Genomic DNA, 26,926 nt, shown 5'->3' on the forward strand with positions numbered 1-26,926 from the left:
GGGCACACTGAGCAGATATCCGAGGAGGGCATCTCTACTTGGGCTTCAAAATATTGGTAGAACAATTTGGCAACCTGTAAGCCATTATCATGGTCCCCTGGAGCTGGGTCTGCTCCTCCCTGTTACAGATTTCTGAATATCTACTTAGGTTACTCTTACCCCATCACCCTCCACTATCCTCCAGCATTACCTCTGAAAACCACATGAATGCGAGGCTCACCCTCCTTCAAGATCACCTGTGAGACACATTTGCACAATGCCCACAAGAAACTTCTGGAGATAAAAATCCTGAAGATAAAAAAAAAAGACACAGCTTCCTAATCTAAGCATTTTAAGACTTGCTTCCTAATCTAAGCATTTTTGCCTCAAAATGGTAAGAGGCTCCATGTCAACCTACAGCCCATACAAGACCAGAACTGTCCCACCACCCAACAGATGGCTCCCTGACTGCTCCCCACTGAAATCTGTTTCTGAGGTTTCTGGCTGAAACCTCAGCCAGATTTTAACAGCTGAGATTTGCTTCATGAAAACACTGGCAAGAAAAAAAAACCAAACAACCAACCAAACAAAAAAAACCAAAAAAACAAACAAAAAAAAGCCCCACCACCAAAACCCCATATTTTAGAAAACAAATCCATTAGTGACAACTGAAGAATGAAAAACTGAAGTGCAAAAATAGTAAGAATTTACCAGCTGAGATGGGATTAGCTCTGATGCAAGTTAATGAGACCTGTGCGTTTTCCTCTGCTGAGAAAAATAACAGAAATCCAGCTGGAGCTGTAAAACAAGTGTGAATGCTGAACAGCCTAGTCTCTTATCACTACAGTATGTCCTTAAAAATTTGCTTAATTTAGGCCAGGCTCTGGGAGACAGGACCCAGGAGCAACACAGAGCACCCAGATGTGTGGCAGTTGCCAGTAATTTCAGCTTCTTTATTCAGTCTGTTTTTTTTCCTTTTCCCAGGAGCCCCATCCTTTTCTACCTGTTAAGTGAAAAGGATTTTACCCTTACAATGTAAATAAACTCCCCCCAGTTCCTCAGGGCTTTCCAGGAAGACAGTGCCACTGTCAACAGCATCAGCACCAACAACACAGTACGTTTTTAAGTCCTGGAAAACCAGCAGCTTAAGATCCATCACAGCCATGGACGTGGAGCAGTGCACACAAGGAAAAACCATCATCCTTGCCCTCTGTATCCCACCACATGCATTTCCGAGTTTCTTCTCCCTTTTTCCCATCCCGAACCAGGTTGTCTAAGGAGAGAGCAAGAGGTGAGTCTTGCAACTGAGACACATCACCATCAACATCCTACCACCAAAAATAAAGTAATACTCAACAGAATACCCAGGTATAAGGGGTTACAAATATTCAGACTTTATTATAAATAAGAAATACTGTTTTATACATAAAAACTGCAAGTGTTGCATTTTGTTCACCGCCCCAGACAGCAAGACCACAGATTAAGGCAAAAAAAGCTGGAGTGAAGGCACATACTGAGGGGGCCACAGTCAGGAATAAGGTGATGAAGGGATGTCACATGTCATCCATGACACCCAGCACTCCACCAGCAGCTGTCACATCATCACATTATGTAAAGAAATAACTGGACTTATACAATGAATAATGGCTGTAATGCAGTACTGATTAACAGATCGCTTATAAAGATTCTTTTTTATTTAAAAATAAAATTCTGTTAAAAACGGCTTAAGAAAAAAAAAAAACAAAACCACAAGAAAGCAGGAAACCTTAGGCCTGAGGTCAGCCAGGGCATGAGCACACCTTCGCATCTGCTCTTCTCACAGCCTTGGCAGAGGTGATGTGGTCACAGCTATCTTCCCAGAGCAACCCAATGTCCCTGTGCGTGCAGGCACAGGGAGCTCTCCTCCAGAGGTGTTTCCAGGCAGAAGGGAAATCCCACAATCATTAAGGGAAGGGATACAAGAGCCATGCAGAGTTTGGGAGACCAAACAGCCCCTGCCCAGCAGCACTGTGTGCACCAAGCCTCCTGCCATGCACAGTGGTATCAAGATGTCCCCAAATGCAGCTCTCTGAGCACCTCAGCGCTGGTCTGGTGTCCCAACAGTGCTACAGCTCCTCACGGCCCAGCTGCAAAACCACAGCCCCTGTTCCACTCCAGGCACAGCATCCCAGGGGACAAGGGACACACCTGGGTGCTGCAGGCATCGTGGGGGGCAGGGCTGGCTTTGGAGACAGGGCTGGAAAGCATCCACCAGACAGGCAAAGTGGTTATGGATGGGTGCTGGGGATACAGCAGAGGGAAGCAAGCAGGAGCCCAGCCAGGAGAAATCCCAAGTTTGAAGGGAATGATACAGAGAGAAGCGATACACGGTGCACATGCCCCAATGGCTACAGGGGAAAGCACATAGAGGAGGCCAGGCTGTGCCACTCTGGAAATATGGCTGAGTATATTTACACACACATACACACACACACGAGAGACTTCCTCACACTATAATCATGATAAAAAAAAACTGGAAAAAAAAATCACATTCACACAAAAAACATAAATTTGAAATAATTAATAGCACCAGTGTGTGTCAGATAATAAGTTCTTCCCCGCTACGCAAACGTACAAAGTTGCATAGTGTTTAAGGATAGATATATACTGGATCTCAGGGAAAGGGGGGAGGGATGCCAGGCTGGAGGCAAGAAGGAAAATGCAGAGGATACTCTGGTCTGGGAGAGAGGGGCTCCCCGCCACTCCCCCCAGCACCAGGGAGCACTGCCTGGGGAGGGAGCCAGCAGGGAGGCAGTGGGAGTGGTGTAAAGGCAGAGCTGCCACCTGAGCCTGGCCTGAGGTCCCTGTGCTGCAGTAGCTTTATGGTGACTGGGAGATCCGGAGGGAAAAAGGAAAGGAGGGCACCAGGAAATTTCAGCTCTTCCTCCCAGCTTTAAAATTGGCAAAAGGCCAGAGCAATGGCAGGAGAGATAAAAATCCCACGGCCCACCTTCAGAAAAAAAGATGGGGAGAAAAAAAAAAGATCTTTCCATTTCCACTCATGTGCTCCCTTCCTTCCCCACCCAAAGCCATTCAGCATGGAGGCCAGTGCAGCTGTCAGAGCTCTCTGGGTGGCAGCTCTCCTCTTCAGCAAGCTTGTCCCGCTTCAACAAACTCATCTGTCAGCCACATTCCAAGCATAGAAAACCAGATCCTCTGGAAATTCAGTAGCAACAGATGGGAATGCAGCTTGGGGCTTCCACACTCTGGCAGTCTGGACTACCCAGCAGGGAGCAGCTTTCAGACTAGACCCAAAACTTCTCCAGAGAACAGAAGTGGGGCTGGCAAGACCCACCACTCCACCAGTATCCCATCTTCCCAAAGAGTTCCAATCAGAGGCTGCCTTTTTCTCACAGCGATGCATCATCACAGAAAGCATTTCAGAAAGAGGCTTCAGCTATTTTGTCAAAGGCTACCAACACTGTTGGATTGGCCACTAGGTAATGATGAAAAAAATAAATTCACAGGGTTAGAAGTTGGGAAGAAGGATCTGAATTGAATGCAGCTATACTGGCCATTACAGTAATACTTTGGTAGCCATCCCCTTCCTTCATAGAGACAAAGAGCTCCAGGACTGAGGATTTTACAGTCAAAGGGAGAAGACAGGAGAGAAAGTTGTGTTAGTTTTGCCTTGCTGTATACAGCTCACATGGTTATTTCTGAACCACAGTATAAAGAGTCCAGAGCATCTCTCATCCTTGCGCTAATCAAAGGGAAACTGTGTCTGAGGAAGGGGCAAAGGTGGAGTGCTCAGAAAAACAATCTATATAAAAAAACCCCTTTGATGCCCAAAGACGGATATTTAATTAATTTGCTTCTCAAAAAAAACCCCCAAACAAACCAACAAAGAAAACCAAAACGAAACAAAAAAGAAAAAAAAAAACAAAATAAAACAAAAACCCCCAAACAAAAAATGAAACAAAACAAAAAAACACCAAACCAACAACAACAACAAAACCTTTCAACTTATCCTGATTTGACAAGAAAACAGTGGCTGCGAGCAGCGAAGAGTTGGGGATTTGGAGAAGGTAATGTGTGTTAAGGCACTCCATGGCCGAACCACCACTCACCAGGGCGATTCCCCCCACCCCCTCAGGGTTTCTCAATGGACGGGGTGTTGAAGCAGCCAGATGGCAAGGTCTTCCTGATGTCTTCCAGGTTGCTAATGTCCTTCAGGATCTCTTCAATGTCCCTGTTGTAGGCCTGTATCGCATCATCTTGCTTCTTGGCTTCTCTCTCAAGGAAAGACATTTTCTGGTCCAGGTCACTATCTTTCATCTGGTCTTTGGCACTGTTCAGGCTACCTTCAATTTCATTCAGTTTGTTCAAATCCACTGTCTCCAGTTGCCCTGAAAAGCCAGAAGCAAACAGTGAAGTGCATTAAAACCTCTTTGTCACCCTGGGTGCTCACGTGGCTGAACCCACAGCAGACCTCCATCAGGTCATCTCTGCAGCAGAGACAGCATCTGAAACAGGACCAGCCATAGGGGTGACATCTCCACTGCCTCAGGAAGTCTTCAGTTTGCAGAAAACCAACACAGAACATTGCCCACCAAGCTCTGAGGCTACTTGGGAAAGAAAAAAAACCCGAAGTCCTTGCCAAAACCACACAAACCCCATTTCAAGAGATCAACGGATCCATCAGGTTCCTCAAACAATATTGGGAGAAAAGCCAGCACACATCAGGAAAACACTCAAAGGCATAGATTACACTAAAGACAGTCCTACCTAGTTGATCCAACAGGTCATTAATGACAGTGAGTAGGCTGTTCACAGAATTCTTAGCTTTTCTTGCGTTGTCTTCCGCCTCCTGGGCAGCCTGTGAGGCCTGTAGGATATAAAAAAAAATAAGTGAGAGCACAAAAAAGGTGCAGGGATAACAAAACTTTTGCCTCTCCTCTGCACTTAGTCACTACATCGCTGCCTCCTCAGTCCAGGATAACAACCCTGCACAAAGATCTTTATCACAGGGCTGGGGAGAAGACTGACCATCTTCAAGTAATCGGTTTTCTGAATATTTCAGGATGGGGATCCCTGAAAACTGAGCAGGATTTTGCAGTAAAAGCCAGGATGGAATCAATAGGGCTATACAGTCAAGTTTCAGTCAAAATAAAAGGAGAAGTAGCTCTCAAATTCCAGCAGGGAGCCGAGGCTAACACACCAGAACTTGTCTCCTTTTCAGTCCCACTTAAAACTTGGAGGAGTCAGAATACTGGCTGGACACAGCACTGTCTTTGCAAGAGGACAACAGAACTTACCTCGCCTGCCATCATCATATCCTGCTCAGCATCGGCCTGCTTCCGCTTCAGCTCTTTTTCTGCATCCTGCAGCTGTTTCATCATGTCATCCACTTCCTTGGCCAGTCCTGCCACATCAGCAAAGGTCTTGTCGGCTTCAGCTCTGGTAGCAGCAGCACTCTGCAGCCAACAGGTGGGAGAGGATGGAAGAAGGTGGTGAGGGTGCAGAACTCCCTTCAATCCTTCTCATCAAAATGCACTGACTTCCTATCTTGCCGTATTTTGCAATTGCAGCGGGGAATACAGCAGAGAGCACACGGGGCTCACCAGGACATACTGTAACAGGAGTTCATGCAGTCCCACAGCAGGACCTCAGTGGGGTGAGCTGCAGCAGACCCACCTTCTGAACGGAGCTGGCGATTTTCTCAGCATCATCTGCTCTGGCCTTGGCGTCGCGGGCGTCGGCAGCAGCATTGCCCAGGGCCAGCTCTGCCTGGTGGGTCTTGTTGTTGGCCTCTGCAATGGTCTGGCTGATGGCAGGGATCTTCTTCAGCGCCTCCTCTGCCGCCGTCTTGTTATCGTTCACCCGCTTATCAAAGTCTAAGGGAGCAAAGCAGATCCTTATCACGTGCTCCAGCAGAGCCTCGGGATGCTCCTTTGACCAAGCTACCCAAGGTTTTGCTGCCCTGACATTGGAGGATGAAGAGAAAACTGGGATCAGCACTCTCTATTGCACATCTTCTGATGCTAAATAAGGAAGTTAAAAGGAAATTTCCAGTCCCTGAAAACACTTGCATTTTTGCCTTGAAGGAAAACGAGCCAAAGGAACACACCCAACGCTCAGGTTAGGGCAATAGCAGGGCCTCTCTAACCAGAATATTCTACTGCCAAGTGACTGGTCACACTGGAACTGAAGGATTCACTCCAAGTGCTTCCTCTTTACCTTTCAGGTTGCTGAGAATGGTATTGGCCTCCTGTAGTGTGCCACTGCTCTTCCGAGCAGCTTCTTCAGCCAGGGCCTTCGCTGCATCTGCTCGAGCCAAGAGCTGGTCTGCAGTCTGAGGAGACATGACATATATCAATGTATTCCCACTTTCTGAAGGACAATCATGTAGGTGTATGAAAAAGCACTGTTAAGCCTCAAACAACAATGCCATCCGCAGCAGCAGTGCTTCCTCTGAGACCAGATGAGTGTATGTACTTTGGGAATACTGTTCTGAAAACAAAGTTGGCACCATATCTGGCAAATATCTCCTATTCTCCCATACAGTGTCAAAGCCATTGCTTCCAATAGCTTTCTGCATCTCCTTTCTGGGGCCATTCTTCAGCATTCTTATAATCAATAAGTAACACTGAGTAAGATGAAATCATTTGCATCTGGCAAGTTACTTGTCTTTCTTGCTGGTTTTTTTTTCCCAGGGAACAAAAGCCTGCACAACACAGAACTGACCTGCTGCTCTGTCTTCCCTTTCTCCAAGAGGTTCTTTACTTCTAGCTCCTTTCCTTTCATATCTTCTCTCAAGTCCTCGTAATCTTTTAGCTTCCTGGCAATTAGTTGATCCAGTTCCTCTGCTTCCTTCTTGATCTTATTTGCTTCATTCTGCAGGTGGAAATCACACACACAGATTCGTGAAGGTTAAAGAATTCCTGAACAGGTGGTAAATTTTTCCACTTCTACATTCAAGCCAAGATGATTGGCAAACATTTCACTCAGATTTCTGTCCTTCAGAAACTGGGGGAGGTGGGGTTTTTGTAGGTGGTTTTCTGCATTTAAATCTCCTGCATAAATGTTAGAATTGCATAAAAGCTGGATTATGCCTAGATGGACAAAAACCCCACAAAACGTTCTTATGCAGCAAACATTAGCAGAGCACATGTAAGGTATGCCAGCCAGCTAGCAGTCTTCAGGAAATACCATCACATGATAGTGCCCAAATGTACCTCTAGCCCCGTGGAATCCACAGTAGGCAGGCTGGTGAGATTAGCATAGATCTGCAGGGCTCTGTTTCCAGCTTCCTCTGCCTCCGCAAGTACCTTGGTGGCCTGTTTCTCTAGGTCTCGAGAAATATTCCTTGCCTGATTGTACCTAAAAAATCCCCAAGGATCCAGTTATGTAACAGTATTTTTTGTAGAACTGAACTTAGTAAGAGAGTGCAGAAGCTAAGAAATTGAAAATCACCTCCCGCAAAATCCAAAGCATACAGAGGGTTGTCTTAGTTTTAAACAATGCTCTAAAGTCAGGAAATAAAAACAGCTTTCTGTTACTGACTCACTTCTGGTTGAGCTCATCAATATCGATTGCAGTTTGGTTTTCTCCAGCCAGGGTCTTCAGCAGCAGCTGATATGCTTCCGTGGAAGTATCATTTGCAGCCTTGGCTGTGCGAACAATCTCATCAGCTTCTTTTTTGTGCCTGGACAAAATGACAAAATTAAAATAATGCCATTAGATTTGTCAGCCAATGGTTTTTATCCTCAGTTCTTGATTATATTCTCTCTTAGTTTTCCTCTTTCCTTCCCCCAGATTTACATATAGGAGATACTGAAACATTTGCAAAGGAAAATGGTTGCCACATCTGTCATCCACATCAGTCATGCTTGCCCCCAGTGCTGCACAGCCATCATCCCACAGCACCAGTCTCCTAAGCAGCAAAGGCTGTGTGTTTCCTACCCAGCAAAAGAAATTCTGTTTCCCCCTTGTAGGGAAGAGCAGGGCCCTGATGTAGGCCACAATGAGTGTGTCTTGCCACAGCCTACCTTTCTGCCAGCTTACGGGCCTCTTCTGCCAATAGAGTCATGTTGTTGGGGTCCCCACTTTGCTCTGGAGGTGTAATGGACTGGAAAAGAAAGGAAAAAAACAACTCCTTAAAGCTCTTCTTTCATTTTTTATTCATCTTTGCTTTAAATATTTATTGTCATGATCTAAATGCTTAGAGATGTATCTAAACTACTTCTTGCTTCTCAGTATGTTTTTCTTAAGCCCATGCAGTTTCCACCACTGGTTATCCCTTGAAAAACAATAGTGCTAATATTTATTTAGGACTTTTTATGTTGGTTTGGGCTAAGATACAATCTGTGACTGACAGTGGTGAACTTCATTGATTTCCCATGATCTTGATGCAAATTTGCTGTATGAAGGAGAGAGCAAGTGGAGAAACACACCAGAGGCACAGAAGGAAAGGCCCTCCCCCTCTCCCAGCTGTGTGGGACCTCCGCAGCACACTCACCACGTTGTCAGCTGCTGCCTTGGCCTTCTCCAGCATATCAGAAGCCAAGCTGATCAGGTCCTCAGTGTCCTCCACCCGCACCCGGGCCTGCTCCGCCAGGTTCTCTGTGTCCTGCACTGTGCCCTGGATGTTCCTCAGCCTGTTGAGTTGACTCACTAAGGTGCTGTTGATGTCTCTGAGACGATCCATGAGGCCCTGATCTACGTCTGAAACACACGACACAAAAGAGAGGAAGCCAAATTAATTAGAGCAGGAAGAGAAGCTGGAGCAGCAGCTTACCACTGGAGGCACCATGTTGGTAGGTTAATCCCCGACTGAAAGGGAACCAGGCAAAGCCATTTCACAACTCACTTAGCTTGAGATCAAAGTCATAATCAGAATGAGCACCAGGAGAAATGAAAAGCCATTAACTGTTAATAAGACAATCCCGCTGGGTGCTGGAACTGACTCTGATGGGAGATTTTGTGTTCAGAATCACGTTTTACCTCTCATTGACCTAAAATGACAACAGAGCTGCTCCTCAATGAGTGCGAAATGTCTGTTTTGTGAATTCTCTTTAGCTTATCTCCTAGAAATTAAGCAGAGATGCAGGAATAGTGCAGACATGCATTTTTCCACACTCAGGCTATTCAGAAGAAAGACAGAAGGTGCTCCATATGGAGCAGCTAGGAGCTGCTGTGGAATAGTAAACCCACTCCAAACTCTCCCCAAACCAAAGGGCTGACAAAAGCTGACAGGATAGAGCCTTGGTTCTCGCATATGTAGGATGTATAAGGCACCCAAATTCCACCAAACTTCTGGACCATCAGGTTAACTCCCCACAACAGCATTTAATAATGGAGGCATCACAGCACAGGTATGTGCTTCAAAACCAAGGCAAAAAAACCAAAACAACCCACCTTTTACTTTCAAAAAGCTGAGAATGTTACCAAGAGTTAAAGTGCAAGCAGAAGCTCACAGAACTCCAAAATTAAGATTAATAATACCTTGGACCTTGCAGCACTCCTTAAGTATTGAACATGAACATTTGACACATTTCAAAAACATACTACCACAGAGAAACAAAAATAACTTCTACAGGTGTGCACAGATTTTTGCAAGGGTAGTTTTTGTTTCATTTACCTCATACTCTTAGTAAGAGAAGAACGTGGAGCTGGGAAAGGGTCTGGAGCACAAGTCTCATGAGGAGCAGCTGAAGGAGCTGGGAAGGGTTGAGCCTGAAGAAAAGGAGGCTTGGGGGGACCTTCTGGCTATCCTCCCTTACAGGAGGGTGCACCCAGGAGGGTTGGGCTCTGCTCCCAAGGAACAGGGACAGGATGAGAAGAAACAGCTTCAAGCTGTGCCTGGGGAGGTTTTGGTTGTATAGCAGGAAAAATTTCTTCACTTAAAGGGCTGTCCAGCCCTGGCACAGCTGCCCAGGGAAATGGTGGAATTACCATCCTTGGAGGGATTTAAAACCTGGGTGGATGTGGCGCTTGGGAACATGGGTTAGTGGTGGCCTTGGCAGTGCTGTGGGGCAGGGAACAGTTGGACTTGATCTTAAGGGTCTTTTCAAATTAAATGATTCTATGATTCCAAGACAGAGAGAGATATCAAAAATTCCACCACAAAACCAAATCTATTCCCTCATCTTTCTCCAACCCCCACCCTGCTACCCCCTTATGTGGGGCTATTATCCAGGCACAGATGCCAAGCAGGCAGTATAAATGTACCTCAGCTAAAGCTGAGAAAAGCTTAAACAACCGTTTCCAACTGGCAGGAATCTTCCCAAGCAAATCCCAGCATTAGACGCACGTTAGCTTTTTCCCAGCTTCACACAAAGAGGACAAATTTTCCCAAAGTGGCCTGAAATCACTGAACCAACTCCCAGGGGAACATCTTTTACCGCTAAGTCAATAGTCTTCTTCAGGGCTCTCTTTTCCAAAACATGCATCATCTTATACATTAAAGAGACCCTAAGGGCAAACCACTGCCACAGACATGACAAACATCCTGCTCACAGACATCCTGTGGTAGGGGGTGACAACACAAGAATAAATTCGAAACAGAGGTTAACAGGAAAAATAGCACTCTTCAAAATATGCTACTCTTATGCTGGGATAATTAAGTTTGACATCAGGATTTTGAAGCCTTAATTCTGATTGCTGATGATATCCCAACAAGAATTACCTGATCCTAAGATGTCTGAGCAAATTTAAAGCATAATAGGTATTCTGCAAAGTTTTCTGCTTTTTTAATAAAACCCTCCTTTGCATCAAGAAAAGAGGGTAACACATAAAAGACTTCCATCCATACAGAGCCAGAGGCAGATCTTTACTTCCATGTACAACAAAGACCGCTGGTAGACCAGCATGGATAAAAGCACAGCCACTATTGTTTTGATAAAAACATTCACTGACTCAATGCTGCCTGAAATTGCTGTCAATCTTGCAGCACAGCACTGGTTTGAAATAAAACATGCTGTCTCCAAAGGGAACAGGAACATCAGGCAAAGAACTCATTTACTTGGTCCATGTCTGATCAGGTCAACTCACCTTTGCTCTTTTGTGCTTCATGGAGCAACTCCATAACTTCTCTTTCTGCCTGCCTCAACCGCTCTTCGAAGGCTTCATCAGTTACAGTGTCTTCTCTGGTACCCAGATTTCCTATAAGATTTTCCAGTTCCTGCAGCCTTTGACGTTGCTCTGCCACCTACAAGGGAGGAACAGAGCACAGCTATGACACAGCAAAGCGCCTTGAGCCTCTGTGCTTTCAGTAACCACCAACAGCCACGGGCCAGAATGCTGCACAAGTGGACATGTGCCACCATCTCCAGTGGTACCAACAGCAGTGTCTGTGGCCTTACCTTATCTTTCACTAATCTGTAACAGGCTGGACACTCCTGGCAGCCTGGCCACGAGCGGTTGTAGAAATAGTTCTCCTCACACTGGTTGCAGCGGCTCCCCACGAAGCCTTCCTTGCACTCACAGTGCCCATTCTCCCGGCACTGCAGGGACCGCGAGCCCTCGGGATCACAGTCGCAGGCTGCAGGGAAGTTAAACCTCAGTCAGACTGCAGGAGAGGCAGAAATACCCTGAAACTCACAGGATAAGAGGATATCCTTAATACCCTAAAACATCTGCAAGAGCAATGGGGCACAAACCCACAGCTAGACTCGCTCCTGATCGCAGTGCTTCTACTCACAAGCAGGATCCAACATTCACTGTGTGTGTTCAGTGTTGCTATTACCTCTCCCACAAAGCACCATTCTACTCCACTGCACTGTAACCAACTGCAGTTGGTTTTCCTGCTCTTTACAGGCAGGGATATCAATAAGGAAAGTTTGGATCATCCTACTTTGCAATCATGAGGAGCAGCTGCTCTTGTAAACAAGACAGAACCTGTATGCTGACGACACCTGCAGAGTGACTGTGCAGGAACACATTAGGAAACAGGGCTGCTGGAGGCCAAGATCCAGAGAATATATTTACACCAAGGAGAAGTAGGCATCTACTAAGTTGGATATCTAGTAAGTCAGACAAGGAAAAGGTAACAAAAGAAGAAGGGAATAAGATATAGTACAGAAATCAAACTTCGTCACGCACAGTGCGGACATAGAAGTGCCAACTTCTGCTGTGATGAGGAGCGAGGTGACAAAGTACCTTCCCAGAGGCAGAAGGAAAGCAAAGGCAAGGCTGGGTGTGCAATGTCCTTCCCATCTGCCTCGCCCTGGCCCCTCAGACTTACGTTTACAGCCTTCAGAGCCGAAGCCGAAGTGGTTGCCCTCACATGTGTCACAGTGCTGGCCGGTGACGCCTGGCTGGCACTCGCACTGCCCAGTTCGGATGTCACACTGCCCGCTGGTGGAGCCCAGAGCGTGGCAGTTGCACCTGGGGGAGAGGCAGGCACACATCAGATGTGACACAGAAGGGACACGTGGGGCAAAGTGCCTCTCTGAAGAGCACAGCTCGAAATTTCCATTTGCCAAAAGCCGCTTTTCTCGCTGTGAAGATGCAGCAGGAGAGGCACTGAGCTTTTGAACCATGGAAGGTCACTTGCTGTCTGCACTAAAAAAGGAACCCAAGAGCCCCAGCTACAGTCACAAAGTCATGCGGCAGTTTTCTATTTAAAACCCTGATTCAGAGCTCTTTATAAAGCTATTTATAAGTCAGGCTTTTTTGTACAGCCTTAGTAGCTGCTCCTTGACCACTGCTCTTCCCCAGCCACAGCAGCAGAGGCACACCTGTTACTTGTGACAAACATCACATTCCTGTGCAATGTAAGCACAGACCCTCCAAAACCAGGACCTCTGCCCCAAGCCAAGACAAACCTCACCTCTCACAGCCACGTCCACTCTGGAGGTTGAAGTATCCAGGCTCACAGGCACTGCAGTCTCTCCCAGTGACGTGAGACAAGCATTCACACTGCCCAGTCACTTGATTGCAGATCGTCTGCTGATTCACTGTGCCATAGGGATTGCAGTGACAAGCTGCAAAAATAAAAAGGTATGAAAAAACATGCACAAAGTTAGAAATCCCTTGTGATGTTGGTACTTACCCTAATGGGCCTGGATCCAAACCACATGGCCACTCAGCCCCTGCATCACACAATGCTTTTGCTTTGATAGCACTAAGTGCCCACAAACACAAGGAATTCAGCAATCTCCAACCACCAAACCAGGGTAAAGCCACACATTGCTGCTGACAGGCACAAGTGACAGCCTGACAGCAGTTCTTGGGGACAAAACCATTTTTAAACGCAAGAAGCAGCAAGTCTCACCTCTGCACTTGTCAGAGGGGTCGGGGGCCAGGGGGTTCCCGAAGAAGCCGTCCTTGCAGCGGTCGCAGTAGAAGCCGGCGGTGTTGTAGATGCACTTGAGGCACTCGCCGGTCTCGCGGTCGCAGTTGCCCACGGCGTTGGGGTCGATGTTGTTGTTGCACTGGCACAGGCGGCAGGGCCTCACGGCACCATTTCTGCCCAGCGGGTCTCCGAAATAGGCATCATCACACAGCTCACACCTCTTGCCTGGGACACAACACAGACACAGGTGCTGCAGCAGAAAGCCCCTTGCTGCCATCTCACATGGATTCCCTTTGCAGTCCCTTCTTCCCTTTCATCCTTCTGTTGGCAGCAGACACAAATCCTTCCTCATCTCTAAATTCAAGCTGATTTCTCACTTTGCATTATGAACAATTTCCATTCTTCCTTGCCCTCCTATCCCTTTAAGCCAAACCTATTTGCCACAAGTTCTTGTTAATTTAAGAATCTGAATAGGTAGAGTTCTGTGGGGCATCACTGCGCCAGGAAGCTCCTCTGCCAATGAGACCTGCCAAACCTCTACAGGCAGCCACTGAAGCATCCAATTCAGCGGCTTCCTACATTTACTGCAGATCTGACTTCCCCAGCCAGTTATGAGCTCCATTCCTTAGGCAGTTCTTGCACAAACCCCTTTTTTCCTCACATCCCAAAAAGGTGGTGTGAGACAGGAGGAACTCTTCTGCAATCACATAGCTAGCTACAAGAAAGATCAGCTGCTACAGACACCTGAGCTGAAGGGAACCTGGGGCCTGGACTCTGCTTTGGTTCACAATGCAGTGGCACCCACAGGAACCCCCATGAGCTGTCATGTGCTTGGTCAGAGGCTTTCCTAAGCACTCAAGAATTTACAGGTATTCCGCACTTTGGACTCTGCCATGTCAAGCATAAAATCAGCAGAGAAGCATGAAGGCCGCAAACCATCCTATGGCTTCCTTGCTGTTAGCAGGCAGAACAAAAGTTTCTGCTTAACAACTCATGCTTGGACTTCACAGCTTATTGCTAAGAAAAAAAGATCTGTACCTGTTCACATATTGCTCCTGAAAATTGCTGAGCACTGGTTTGATCTTGTATTTTTGGGCAGTGTTCATGAGTCACTGCAGCCTTCCTGCTCTTCCTAGGAAGCATCCTGTAGTGCCTCACTTGCTGGCAAACTGCACTTTCTAATTTTATTTCAGTCTGGCCTGCCTTCCTGGCTCTTTTAAATCTATTTTCTGCCCAACACCAAGCCATCATCAGAGCTCTACTGGAAGGCAGCATGGCTCTCCTATACAGCACACAAATGGTCAGACTTTGCAGATTAAGCCTTTTGTTCTCAAGAAACAGGCATGAAAAATATGTGACACCCCAAGCCTCACACAGGACAAGTAGGGCTGAGGAAGGGAGAAGGATTTGAACCTGAAGACACAGCAGCTTTCAGAGCTACTCACTGCGGATCAGAGAACAAGAACTAGCAGGAGACACATTTCCACAAGCATGTGGATGTAGAAAAAGATGTTTTGTGTACATACCTGTAGTGCCAGCCTGACAGCTGGTGCACACAACCTCCTTGGTGCGGGGCACGATGGCACAGCTGGAGGTGCCTGGGCACGGGCAGGGCTGGCAGTCCGAGGCTGTGCCGGCCGTGGCATCACCATAAAACCCATCACTGCACTTCTCACAGTGAGTCCCCGCCGTGTTATCCCTGCAATTGCACATGCCTGGAATAGAAAGGGACGTGAGTTTTGCTTCATTGCCCAATCCACAAAAGAAGAACCGCCCTCTTGCTGCTCCCTGTTTGCTCAGCCCCTCTTACCTGTCTCGGGATCACACGTCTCGCTGTGCCCGTTGCACGTGCAGGGCACGCAGGGGCTGTAGGGCCCGAGACTTGGGGTCTCTCGCCGGTACCCAGAAGTGCAGCGCTCACAGAACTGCCCCTCGTATCCCACTGGACACGAGCAGCTCTCCACCCAGGCCACAGGCACACCAGGTCCGGGTCGAGCACTTGTGATGGTGACATCATCCAGGTGACCGGCACCTAGAAAGCACCAAGGGGCAAACCCTGTGTAACCACAGAGGCTGTCATCCCCGCTTCCCCAAACACAGCTGAATGGTACGAGGGACAGACAGGCGGGTGCTTGCAGGTGGTAAGGTGAATCAAGATGTAAAACCCTCCAGGAAGGTTTAGAGAGATGAGAAAAGATGCACTAGAGCTCAGCGAGGGAACATGCAGGACAGGAAAGCTGAGAATGACAATGTAGAGGAGAATCTGAGAACAGCAGGTGAGCAAGTACAGTCAATTAAAATTAAGTTATATTTTACATGTGCATGGTTTCCATTTCCAAATCAAATACCAAAACCAATTCCTGTCTTTCAAGACGGAACAGACCGTGTGTCTAGCAATTTTAACACACTGTCTGCAAACCACACCTCGGGACAAACTCTTCAACTATTTCTCTCAAGCCATTCCTTCCTCTGGCATTTCAGCACTTCCCTCCTCTACTCCCAGCCCTTTCCCTGGAGCAAAACATAGCCCAGACACAACATAGCTGGCTTTTAACTTATGCCATTGTGTTTGCAGCACTGCAGCAGCTCCAGTGCACTGAGCAGAGCCTCAACTCCTACATATTAGCAGGGGCTACAGCACTCAGAAATGGTTTGCTCCACACCTTTCTTCCCCTCCATTTCTTGCAGTTTTCCCACCTTTCCCAAATGCAGATTCATCCTTTGCATCTTTCTGCAAAAATTCTTCATTACACAGGGCACTAAGCTGATATTTTAGCTTGTAATTCATGCCTTTTTTATAAATCTTCATTATGAGGAACTTTCAGTCAGGTTCTGCACAGGCAACACTTTACACCTTGTCCTTTCCATTTCTCATGTCAAGGCAAGACCCAGAAAGAGGAGGGATGTAGCCATTTCCAGTGTAGTGAAACTTAAAGCCAAGCGTTGTAAACTTCCTACATCCTACTGTGTCCTTCAATACTCTGTAGTATGTATTTTTACCAATAGGAGAATAGTGGCTATAAAACAAAGCAAAATTCCCATGTCTAGAGCAAGGAAACAGCAGTTGATAAGTGTTCAGCTTTCAGACATTCAAAGACAACACTTTTCTTTCCCATATCCTCTTCAGAAGGCCTGGGAGAAGATGCTACACAGGAAAGCCAGGTGGAAAGCTACTGGCACAAGCTTTGCCAAATAAGTTGCCACAGCTGTTTACAGCTGGGCCCTACAATGAAGGAATCCAACACTAGACAAATGAGTTTGCCCCCTCTTCTGTGACCTTCTGCTCAGAGACTTACTTCTCTCACTGTATGTCCCACGGATCTTGATGGAAGTCAAGTTGTGGAGAAGCTTTTGGAATTCAAATGTTGTAAGAGCAGGCCTCCAAGGGTAATCTGCAGCCTCATGGAGCCTGGGGAGAAGAGTCAAGCATCATCAGCACAGCTTTCAGCTGCTAACAGCTGCACCCTCTCAAAAGCTCCCTTTGCAACAGCGCCGTGGTATTGCAACATCACCCACAAAAGTTTAAATCTAATGATCTCTGCTTCCTCAAGAGCTCAGAGGCCAAAGGCAGCCCAGGCCAGGTGACAGCTGCTGCCACTGTACCTGAAGGTGTAGGTCTGCACATTCTCACTGGGGTAGGAGTTGCCCTGGGCAATGAGAGGCACCGACACTCTCAGCCCAGCCCCTTCCAGCACCAGGTCCTCTGCAGAGAGGCGTGTGTCCCGCCTGTCCACACGGAAGGAGAAGGTCAGGTTTTGCCCGTAACTCAAAACCTGGTTGCCCAGGAACTTGCCTGAAAGGGGAAGAAATCCTTACAGTTAGGGAACAGAACACAAAGGGCACAAGCAGCACAGAAAGCCATGCTGTTAGAATGACCTACGTGGTGCAACGAAGTACATGGGGAAGTAGGTGTCTGAGATAACGGAGATATCCTGGGTCTCGGCGCTCCACTGGAGCAAGACTTCCGAGCCATCACGCTGCTCAGCACGCCACTCATCCTCTCCTGAAGAATCAGACAGGCAAGAATTAACACCCTTGGGAGATGAAGATTTGCACACACTTCTCGCGTCATGTTGTTCACATCTCAGTTAATCTAATGTGCATGGGCACTGACAGGCTGCAGAAAGCAGCTGTGCAGAAGAATTCAGATAGTAAACACCATCTTTCCAATTTAAGCCCCTAACTCAAGTGCTGACTTGAAACCTCTGACGACTACTTGTCCAAAACCTCCTTTTCTAAAGAGCTTAAGCAGAGATAGAAAAACCTACAGTTTTTCTAAAGAGCTTAAGCAGAGACAAAAACCTACCTACTTGCAGTCCCCTACAACTTGTTGAGAGTTGCACCCTTTGTATGAACTGTTCTCCAGTGGAATTTTAATTAAAAAGATGTTCTTTTCAGACTGTGCAGCATGAAAACATGCATACACATGAAACTGACTGCATGAAAAAACAGATTTTTCCTGGGCTTACAGACTCATTGGAAACACAACTGTGTTTTATTCAGAGCCATGTAAACCCTGAATCTAAAGTGATTTTGATCCTCTCAATCAGAAAGTTCTGATTTGGTTCTAGAACTGAAGAAACTCTGCTTTGTCAGCACATCTTTCAGGCTAGAAAAGGTTTCTATTTGCAATTCCCACTTGCACCTGCACAGCGTACAATAACTGTGTGCCTGAGGCCAGAGCTGTGAATTCATTCCTCCCCATCTGAACAAACAAGCTGCAGACATGGAAGCTCCAGGTAGCTTCAGCACTTCCAAAAGAGGGATCCTAGACTTGCCTGCCCAAGGTTTGCAGTCTTGCACAGAAAGGAAGGAGTTGGGTTTTTTTAATCACTTCTGACTCAAGTCTACAACCCAACCTGAAATAACAAAGGAAAACTCAATTTTACCAAACTCAAAGTTGGAGGTGATGCTATAGATACTGTAGCCCACAGCATTGGTGCAGACTGAGGAGTGTCCAAAACAGAAGCAGGGGGTACAGCCTCTTGGATTGGAGGAATCCAGATGGAAAAATCCAGGTTTGCATCTGAAGATGCGAAGGAAAGAGAATTAATTTCCCTGATGCTTAACCCCAGGTCCTCACTCAAATGTTTTTCATTCTTGAAACAAAGCCATGGGAAGAAAAAACTCACCTCTCACAGTGGAATCCTTCCACGTGGTCCTTGCACGCACACCGCCCTGTCTCGACGTTGCATTCCCCTGTGCTGCCAGCAGCATTGCAAGAACAGGGCCTGGGAGAGGCAGGAGAGAGGTTAGTTCAGTAAGAGCCACATAGAGAAAGCTTTAAAAAAAACTAGTTTTCCTTTCAGAGAGCTGCAATCCTCCTTACCTGCACCCAGCTTCGGAGAGGGAGTGGAAGCCTGGCTGGCACCGGTCACACTTGTCCCCCATCACACCGGGTTTGCAGCTGCACTGGCCATAGCTGTCACACTGTGTGCTGAGGGAGCCTGTGGGGACAGCAGGGACAGGCACCTCAGCACTCACGTATGGCTCCATCAGCTATTCAAACTTGACAAAACGGCCAAGAAATAAGGATGATGAAAGAGGGAAGCACAGCCTCTGTCTGATGAGAGACAGCTTACCTAAAGACTGCCTCTAGTTCGCAGGGATTTTTCTCCTGGCAGCTCTAGACAGATGAACTGTTATCTAGTCTTCCCAAATTATATTCAGCCTTTTATTCCTACCAACCTACCTTTTTATATATAAAATATAATTTTAACTTCAAATTGCTTTCTCCTGCTTCATCCTCAGCGCTACAATTGCATGCCTCCCATTCCACATCTGTTTTACTCTGCGAGAGGTAATTTCCAAGATTTTATTCCCTGAATCCCTTGTATTCCACCTAATCAGCATCTCCCCTTTCCCTGACCTCTCCCTTTCACACTTCAATTTCCTTCCTTGATTCCTAAGCTGCATTTGAAGACTAAACTGCCTCTTTGGAGTGAGGCTGCAAATGCCACTACGAACCTAGTAAACTCTTGGGCAAACCCCTCATTTTTGGAAGAATGCCTTCCTCACTACTGCTCCATTAAAGTGGTCTTGCACAAAAAGCAGTAGTAGGTCTCCTTAATCCACAGCGGACAAAATGCTTTCTCCCAAGCATCCATGTAGCTGCCAGTCTCAGAGCTGCCAGCACTTTAAGAGTTAACTATCAGGAGAAAAATACTTTAATATACAGAAATAGTTGCTTGTTTCCACTTCAATCCACACCAGAAGATTACAGCAAAGTGAAGAGTTATAAGATGATTAAGCTGGACAGAACAGAACAACTCACAAAACTTTACCATATACAGCCGAAGTCCAAATCCCCTTTGCAGTCCCACTTAGGATTATTTAGGAAGAAAAGAGTACTTGACAAAAACTACCATTCCAAACATAGCCAGGAGATTCAAATACAGCCTGGGTGTCAGCGAATCATGGCATACAATGGCTAAGTTATAAAGGCCTTTGAAAACTGTCCTTAAAGACCTGAGAAGTCACCTCCCTGCATCTTTTCGACTGTCTCAGCTGACACCGACCCTCAACCCCTCTTAAAATAAGGCCTAACACAAGGACCCAGAAGAAAAAAGGACCTTTATTGGTCAAAAGTTTCACAACTGAATGACTCCCTGACAAAATTAGATGGGAGATGCATCCTGGCAGACCTCTCCCTGGCTGCTTTTAGGGCATGCTGCAAGCAACGACTTATGCCAGCTACTCTTTTGAAACTCACATCATATCCTACTCTGTATTACCCTTTCCCCTCCTTCTACCTTACTTGCTGTGGGCTGGTGCAGTTATGAGATCACTCCTTACAGGTTAAGTGGTTCCCTTCACAACAAAAGATTTATTCTCCTGCCGTAATTACCCCCATCCCCCTTTTTTTAAAATGGAGTTTAACTACATATTTTGAGTTTACTTTGTTTTATCTCACCCCACCCCCTTTTGTGTTTAATGTTTCACTTGTTTGTATTTATAGTGCTTGGATACTCAGTAGGAGAAACTGATGCAGCAGCTAAAGTTCACTACAATTTCTCAGCATGAACAACTTCCAGAAATATCCACTCACATCATCTTGGTTATTAAGAATTTAAATGAGTTCTTTCGTACTGGGAGCATCCAGGGCAAGACATACACAGTGGAAAAAGAGATCTATTTCAGAATATATTTGAAGAAGTGCGTGCTTCAGAGGAGACCCATCTGCCCCCTGCCACCCTAACCCCATTTAGATCCAAGGATAACTTAAAACAAAACAGAACCCAATAAACATTTCCTACATGTAGGGGGAAAAAAAATAAATCCAAACAACCCCTCCCTCTTTTTAGCGCGGAGTTTGCAATGAGCTGCACGATGGAAAGGAGAGGTGGTTTCTGCGCGCGGAAGTTTGCAAGCAGCCCTGTCTGCAGCAGTGCTCACCGACGGGGTTGCAGCTGCAGGGCAGGCAGGCCTGGTCGCTGGCCGGGCGGTAGAAGCTGTGGCGGCAGCGCTCGCAGTGCGGCCCGTCCGTGTTGCCGGCGCAGGCGGTGCAGTGCCCGCCGTGGCCCGTGGCGCGGTACAGCTCGGGGTCGAAGTAGCACTCCTGGGAACGCCCGTTGCAGTCACACGCTGCAAAAAGAAATGTCAGTGACCAGCCTGACCCCACAGCACAAAACCCACCCTGCACAGTTCAGCGTAGAGGAGTTCGAGTAGGAGCTTTTAACCACTCCAAGACCTGAAACAAACTTGAGACCATTCTCATCAATGCCAAAAGAAAACCAGCATTTTCTACCCCGCTTCTTTCAATGTCATCCTCCCACACAGCACCACCAATCTCTGTCATCCAAACAAGCATGAAAAGGTAACATGAGGCTACTCCACGCTGTAATGAGAGATTCTCCCCTGGATTGCAAATCCCTAGACAGGCAGACATCCCAATTTCACCAGCCCATTGAGGGAAGCCACAGACAGCTGGGACCTATCTAGACACACAGAAGTCAGACAGGAAGAAAACTTTTCTGTCTGAAAAAGCTTCCCCATAAAGTAAACTACCAGGAGCTGTGGTCGGGACAAAACACCAAGCAAACTGGTGCTCCGTGACAGAAATCTGGATCTGTAGTCCAGATATTAGATTAAATAATCAACAAGTAATTGTAAAAACCAATAACCCAAACACAAAAATCAGCTGATGCTAAATGAGGAGCTTTTGAAAGGGCAATTATCCTCCGGCATAGTAAACAGATTTCTCTTCCCATGAGTCTCATAAAGTACAAGCCAGTACATTTTTGCAGGACACCTCTTTCCTAAAGGTGGTTTCCCATCCTTCTCCAGAAAGGAGATGCCCATTCTTAGGGATTTACCAGAAAGCTCCCACAGGACAGGAGCGGAATGACCAACAGTCCCATGAACAGTGCTTAATGCTGGCTAACCGTAACTAAGACAAGTTAAAAGAAGGCAGGGCCAGCCCGTGGCTGCCAGCAGAGGGAGGGGCCCCTGCCCCAGAGAGGCTGTCCCCGGGTGCAGCCGCACATACGCAGGCACTCGTTGGCGCTCTCCGCGGTCGCTCTCCTCCACGGGCGGTCATTGAAGAAAGGAAGGCACTTTTCGCAGTCCACCCCGAAGGTGTTGTGCTTGCAGTTGCAGACCAGCTTCCCAAGCTCGTTCTTCACACACTCACTCGCGTGCCCGTTGCATTTGCACCTGGTTCAGGAGAGGTAAGGAACAGGTATTAGAATTCCAGGGCTCCAGGTCACTCACAAAGCAACACCAAAACATAGGGCCCAGATCTCAAAATCTGAGATGGGAGAAATTTGAAGGTAGATGACTACAATGAAATCGACAACAAAAACTGCTGTCATTCAGCCTGCAGAAGAGGAGGCTTCATGGTTATCATATGGAGGCCTTCTAATATCTAGAAATGGTTTATAAGACAGAGAGAAACTTTTATCATCAGGGCCTGTAATGATGGGACAAGGGGCAAAAATTTAAACATCTTTCAAATTTTAATTTGAAAGATGATGGGATTAGATTGGACATAAGGACTCAATGTTGTACGGTGAGGGTGGTGGGACACTGGCATAGGTTCCCAGAGAAGCTGTGGCTGCCCCATCCCCAGAAGTGTCCAAGGCCAGGCTGGACAGGGCTTGGAGCAACCTGGGATAGTGGAAGGTGTACCTGCCCACAATGGGCGTTGGGTGATCTCTGAAGGTCCCTTCCAAACCAAACCATTCTATGAAACAAAGGAGGTGCAGCCTGCTCTAGGTAAGCATTTAGAAAGCTAAGAAAGTTAACTAACTCCTTTGCAGTCTTCAGACTAACCTGAGTAGGAGAAGCAAAGATTTAGCTGGCTTTAAGTTAGTAAATTTTCCACAACTTCTCTCTTGTGAGAGCCCAGAACACAGTGTGTTCACCGGGTGTGGGCTATTGTGGTATTAGTAGGAAATTAAATAGCACAAAGGTGACTAATACAGAAGCCCAGGGACCTCCAGACTGGTGGTGCAGCCAATGCAAATCTCCATGTGGCCAAATCCCAGTCTGAGGACCACCATATGCAAACAGTCCAAAACCCTGCAGTGGTCTCATCTCTGTTTATTAAAACATTTTATCATCAACTACTTGAGGTTTAAACATTCTACAACAGACTTTGGCAAGCGGAATGGACAGCCACAACCATGTTGTACCATGTTCCAGACCTCCAAAGGAGATAGCTTCTTCAATATATGTGAAATAGAGGGACTGAGATTTTCTACTTACAGTTATTCTAGAGTACAGATATGGGCAGAGAACAATTTAAAAACACATTAAAAATGCACAAACCACAGAGCAGAAAAAATTTTCTTCTTTTGTTACTCTTTTCACCATTTAGCCTCTCAAATCACTTAATATTTCATTTAATCAAGGAAAAAAACCGATCTCTTCTAGCCCTGAAGTTATAGTCACAAAAGCTTATACACAATATTTGCAAATTATGTAGAATTCATTCTAATGCATTCTTGATTTAGGACAGTCAGTAAAGACCAGAGCCTATTGGTATCATGTGAATACAATCAGTATCTTTAAAGATGTCTAGCAAAACTAACCAAAAACTTTAGTAAGCACAGAGTTTTATTGTCTACTCACCTACCACCCACAGCAAAGTCAGAAATTGCATAGTAGTAAGACTTGAGAACTTTTGGGTCATTGAAAACTTCATCTCCAAATGTGTTCAGACGATTGAGGGTCACTCTAATATCTGTAGCCGTCACCCATTCCTAGATCAGACAGAAATCCCATCAGATGAAACACCCTCTCCCTGAGAGAGTACCAGTCATTAGCAGTTCCTTTAATGAAATCATTCAGCAGCAGCTGGCTCCTTCCTCATTGTTTTCCCCTTTGCACCTCGGGAGCTCACGCACTCCAGCCCCAGAAACCTGATGCCACATCCTCTTGGCTGAAATGGGTTCTCCTGACCTTTTCTACTCTCTGGAGACCCTTTCCAATGCCTCTTTGCATCCTGACTGCTTTCAACTGGGAAGCACTGAGCAACCTCTTCAGCACAAAGTGCAAGGCAGGCAATTATGCCAGCTTGCTAATTGTACATAACAGTCTGGCTGTAGTTTTCCTGCAAAGCTATGCAGCACCAATGGGAAAAGCTTTAGGGTACATTTGTCTGCAGACATATTGCACCAGACTGAAAGATACAGACAGACAAAGGAGTGAGGCTGGGGGAGGCTGAGGAAGACAGGCAGATCTGACTTGCAATACAAGAGTTTTTTATAATACTTACACAGTGCCTGTAACACACTGCTCTGCCCTCATGCAGCAGCAGCCAGCACACACAGCCTGTTGCCAAATTCCGTATCACCTTCTTCCAGCCACTACCTCGGCCCCTCCTTGGTTTTATTACACCCTTTACAAAGCTACTTTCCTCCAAACACCATTAAAAAACACAAAGAAACATCCCTGTATGTACAACTGTGCAGCACCTGTGTCACTGCTCAGCCAGTAACATAGTGTTTATTTACTGAATTACAAACACTGATGTAAATACATGGAAATACCAACTACAATATACACATTTGCTTCAGTTCTGAAAAGCAACACCAGGGGTTGGTACGTATTTTAGGAAACTGGTGGTCAGATCTCTATTCCTTACATAGAGAAGTTTATCAGAAAATTGTACACATTGCTAACTTGAAATCTCATTGTTCACTTTAACGATAAGGCATGGTTTTCTGCAAGGGTTAGCTACACCAATGAGGTGGCCAAACTGGTTCTTTTCCACTTCAGAAGTTCTTTGTCCTTTCCCATTAATCTTATTTTTTTTTTTTTCATTTTAGTTTGCCAAGCCACTTGTAAGAGGAAAATATCAAGGATAAAATCAAACTTCTCTGCTTCAACACACATGTAAGAGAACAGGGTAGGGATTCCTGCAATGCTTTATGTAATTAGAAGAATCTTACATTTCTTACTTTTTTCTGCTTGAAATATACATGCAGATGCCTCAAATACTAACTGGACTAAGACTTTACCTTCCTCTGTCCTTGTATCTGAAACAACAGCAGAATATCCACAGCTGCTTTCTAAGCTGGCAGAGATTTACATTCATCCTCCGAAGACTTCCATGATGCCTACTGACAAATCACCCTTAACGCCACCGGGTTTGCTTTTTTGGTACCATAAACTTACTATCAATAGACTCAAGAGTTCAACTCTTCCTTCCAAAGCATCTCTGTGGACTGTCCATCCCAACCTACGTGTGCATAGGGCCTTTCACTACAAGTCAGGGCTGTAGTGCAGCCCAGTTGGCACCATCCACAGTGACTCCACAGGAAGACTCAACTCAGACCCCCTGACCGACATCGTCCTGCTCACATACCTGCAGCACAGGGCTGTTGTCAAAGTTGTAGGCACTGGGACGCCCCTCCAGGGTTGAGAAGGCCACGTTGCCCCCGGTGAGAGGGGAGATGTCGCTGAACTCATCGGTGCAGAGCGCCTGCTGCTCGTCCTCCCCCGTGCGGATGAAGCCGCGGTTGGTTTTGTGGTAGGTGCTCTCACAGGAGCCGCTGTAGTACTGGTAGGGCACCCAGGGGCCGTCCTCCTGTGTGCGCTTGTAGATGGCAAAGCTCTCGGGCCGGCTGGTGTGGAACTTGAGGCGCACGTACGTGATGTCAAAAGCTTTTCCTGCAGGGGAGAGGAGGCACGTGAGAAAGACTCGAAACTGAGAAAAAAATGGAAAAGAGCTGCAACTGCATTTCTCTCTCTAGACAAACATCCTCCCAGCATTATCCAGAAAGATGAGCATGCCCAGCAACACTAAAAGTATCTCTTCCAGTCCAGTGCTGTGTCTCCAAGAAAAGACACGGTGAAGGAACTGAAAGCAGAAGCTGAGGGTAGGCTGAATAGATAAATAAAGAGACCTACAAGCTTCTGTGCAATGAAACGTTTCAGAAGCTGCAGTTCTCTTCCACATGCATCCCTAACAGATGACAGTCTACATCAGACACATGAGTAGTTTGTGTGTATTTAAGGCCAGGCCCAAGTTAATCATGATATTTGATATTTCTCCCAAACATATGCATGGGAGAAACGGTATTAACCAGAGAGGAACAAGTCACACTGTAGAGCCTGGTCTGTACCTCTGCTTCCTCTCTAAACAGACAATACCGCAATCTCTTTTTACAGCTCACAAAGCTTTTCCTCCAGCACTGAACCTACCAACTACAGCCCTCTTCTATTCATTCCCTGGGAAAAAGTTTCCCGCATCACATAACTAAAGTCACCAAGGCATTTTTCAGATCAGAGTGCAATGATTTACATGCTACCCATGTTCTCCATCTCCTAGAAGGATGAAAGAAAATCCACCTCCTTGCCCTCTGTTCCCCTCCTAACCAGTCTGTGGCAGTCAGCACATCATCCTCCCTCATGACTCTTCTCCAGTGACTTGAGAATCTACCCCTGTGCACATAAACCAACTGCCCAGGGGAGTCACATCCCCGAGAGAATCTATTAGGAGAAAAGGACCGCAACACACTTCAGCCACCTTCGTCTGCTGTCCCCGCTGGCCAAGTGTTCCCAGGAGGAGGCATACAGCTGTGTACCAGCTGTTCTTGCTCCACCTCACCAAGCAGACTGTGTACAATCAGGACACCATGGAGCATGTAGGGAGTTCGCTAAAACAACGTTGAGTTTGTTTGGAATAAAACTCCGGGTGTTTAGTCCTTGCCACGCTCTTTTATGCTCCCACCACTTCCAAGAAAAACAGTGCTCTTAGCAGAACTTGCAGCCATCACCAGTTCTTTCACTGATCAAAAAAAAAAAAAAGCTACTAGAAGTGTTTCAGCTGATTGAGACACAGGATTTTTCAGCCTGCAGAAGTCACACGGATTTAACCTCAACTTGTAAAACGAATGGACTGTACCACGTTAAATTTTAACATGAGGCTTGGCACTCGCTGAAGTGTTCACCTCCTTCACAAGTGAGAGCAGACCAGACGGCACCACGCACCAAGAACAGAGTGTCCTCCAAGGACACACGCACAACCCCACAGCCATGAATTAGGTCACGAATCAGGTTCTGCCCTGCAGGTCCCCCAGCGATTAGGCCGGGGGCCAGCCTGCATTGAGCACGTCACACCCAAAGCCTGTCTGGCACCAGGGAGGAACCAAAGTAGCAGGAGAAGACAGCAAAGGGTCCAGAAACGAACATACCTGAAAAAGAATTAAGTAAAAATCA

General features: G+C 46.5%; 1 protein-coding gene across 1 annotated transcript in view; it reads right to left on the bottom strand.

Annotated features, from left to right (window-relative positions):
• Positions 1-1,350: 1,350 nt before the first annotated feature.
• Positions 1,351-26,926, bottom strand: part of LAMC1 (laminin subunit gamma 1) — a 66,617-nt gene continuing 41,041 nt past the window's right edge. The window contains exons 2-28 of the mRNA XM_066192231.1: positions 25,071-25,375; positions 23,333-23,463; positions 21,747-21,913; positions 20,654-20,842; positions 18,588-18,705; positions 18,391-18,489; positions 18,148-18,284; positions 17,139-17,261; positions 16,862-17,051; positions 16,555-16,667; positions 15,069-15,290; positions 14,785-14,973; positions 13,238-13,483; positions 12,794-12,947; positions 12,206-12,348; positions 11,325-11,503; positions 11,014-11,170; positions 8,480-8,685; positions 8,010-8,089; positions 7,529-7,666; positions 7,197-7,341; positions 6,706-6,855; positions 6,199-6,313; positions 5,656-5,855; positions 5,277-5,435; positions 4,747-4,846; positions 1,351-4,367 (exon numbers count right to left, since the gene is read on the bottom strand). Coding sequence (XP_066048328.1) covers positions 4,111-4,367; positions 4,747-4,846; positions 5,277-5,435; positions 5,656-5,855; positions 6,199-6,313; positions 6,706-6,855; positions 7,197-7,341; positions 7,529-7,666; positions 8,010-8,089; positions 8,480-8,685; positions 11,014-11,170; positions 11,325-11,503; positions 12,206-12,348; positions 12,794-12,947; positions 13,238-13,483; positions 14,785-14,973; positions 15,069-15,290; positions 16,555-16,667; positions 16,862-17,051; positions 17,139-17,261; positions 18,148-18,284; positions 18,391-18,489; positions 18,588-18,705; positions 20,654-20,842; positions 21,747-21,913; positions 23,333-23,463; positions 25,071-25,375 — 4,412 coding nt within the window. The 3' untranslated portion in view covers positions 1,351-4,110. The remainder of the gene's footprint in view (positions 4,368-4,746; positions 4,847-5,276; positions 5,436-5,655; positions 5,856-6,198; positions 6,314-6,705; positions 6,856-7,196; positions 7,342-7,528; positions 7,667-8,009; positions 8,090-8,479; positions 8,686-11,013; positions 11,171-11,324; positions 11,504-12,205; positions 12,349-12,793; positions 12,948-13,237; positions 13,484-14,784; positions 14,974-15,068; positions 15,291-16,554; positions 16,668-16,861; positions 17,052-17,138; positions 17,262-18,147; positions 18,285-18,390; positions 18,490-18,587; positions 18,706-20,653; positions 20,843-21,746; positions 21,914-23,332; positions 23,464-25,070; positions 25,376-26,926) is intronic.

This window comes from Chamaea fasciata, unplaced genomic scaffold (genome assembly GCF_029207755.1).
Source record: "Chamaea fasciata isolate MVZ Bird 193981 ecotype frontalis unplaced genomic scaffold, bChaFas1.0.hap1 SCAF_10, whole genome shotgun sequence".
Lineage (NCBI taxonomy): Eukaryota > Metazoa > Chordata > Aves > Passeriformes > Sylviidae > Chamaea > Chamaea fasciata.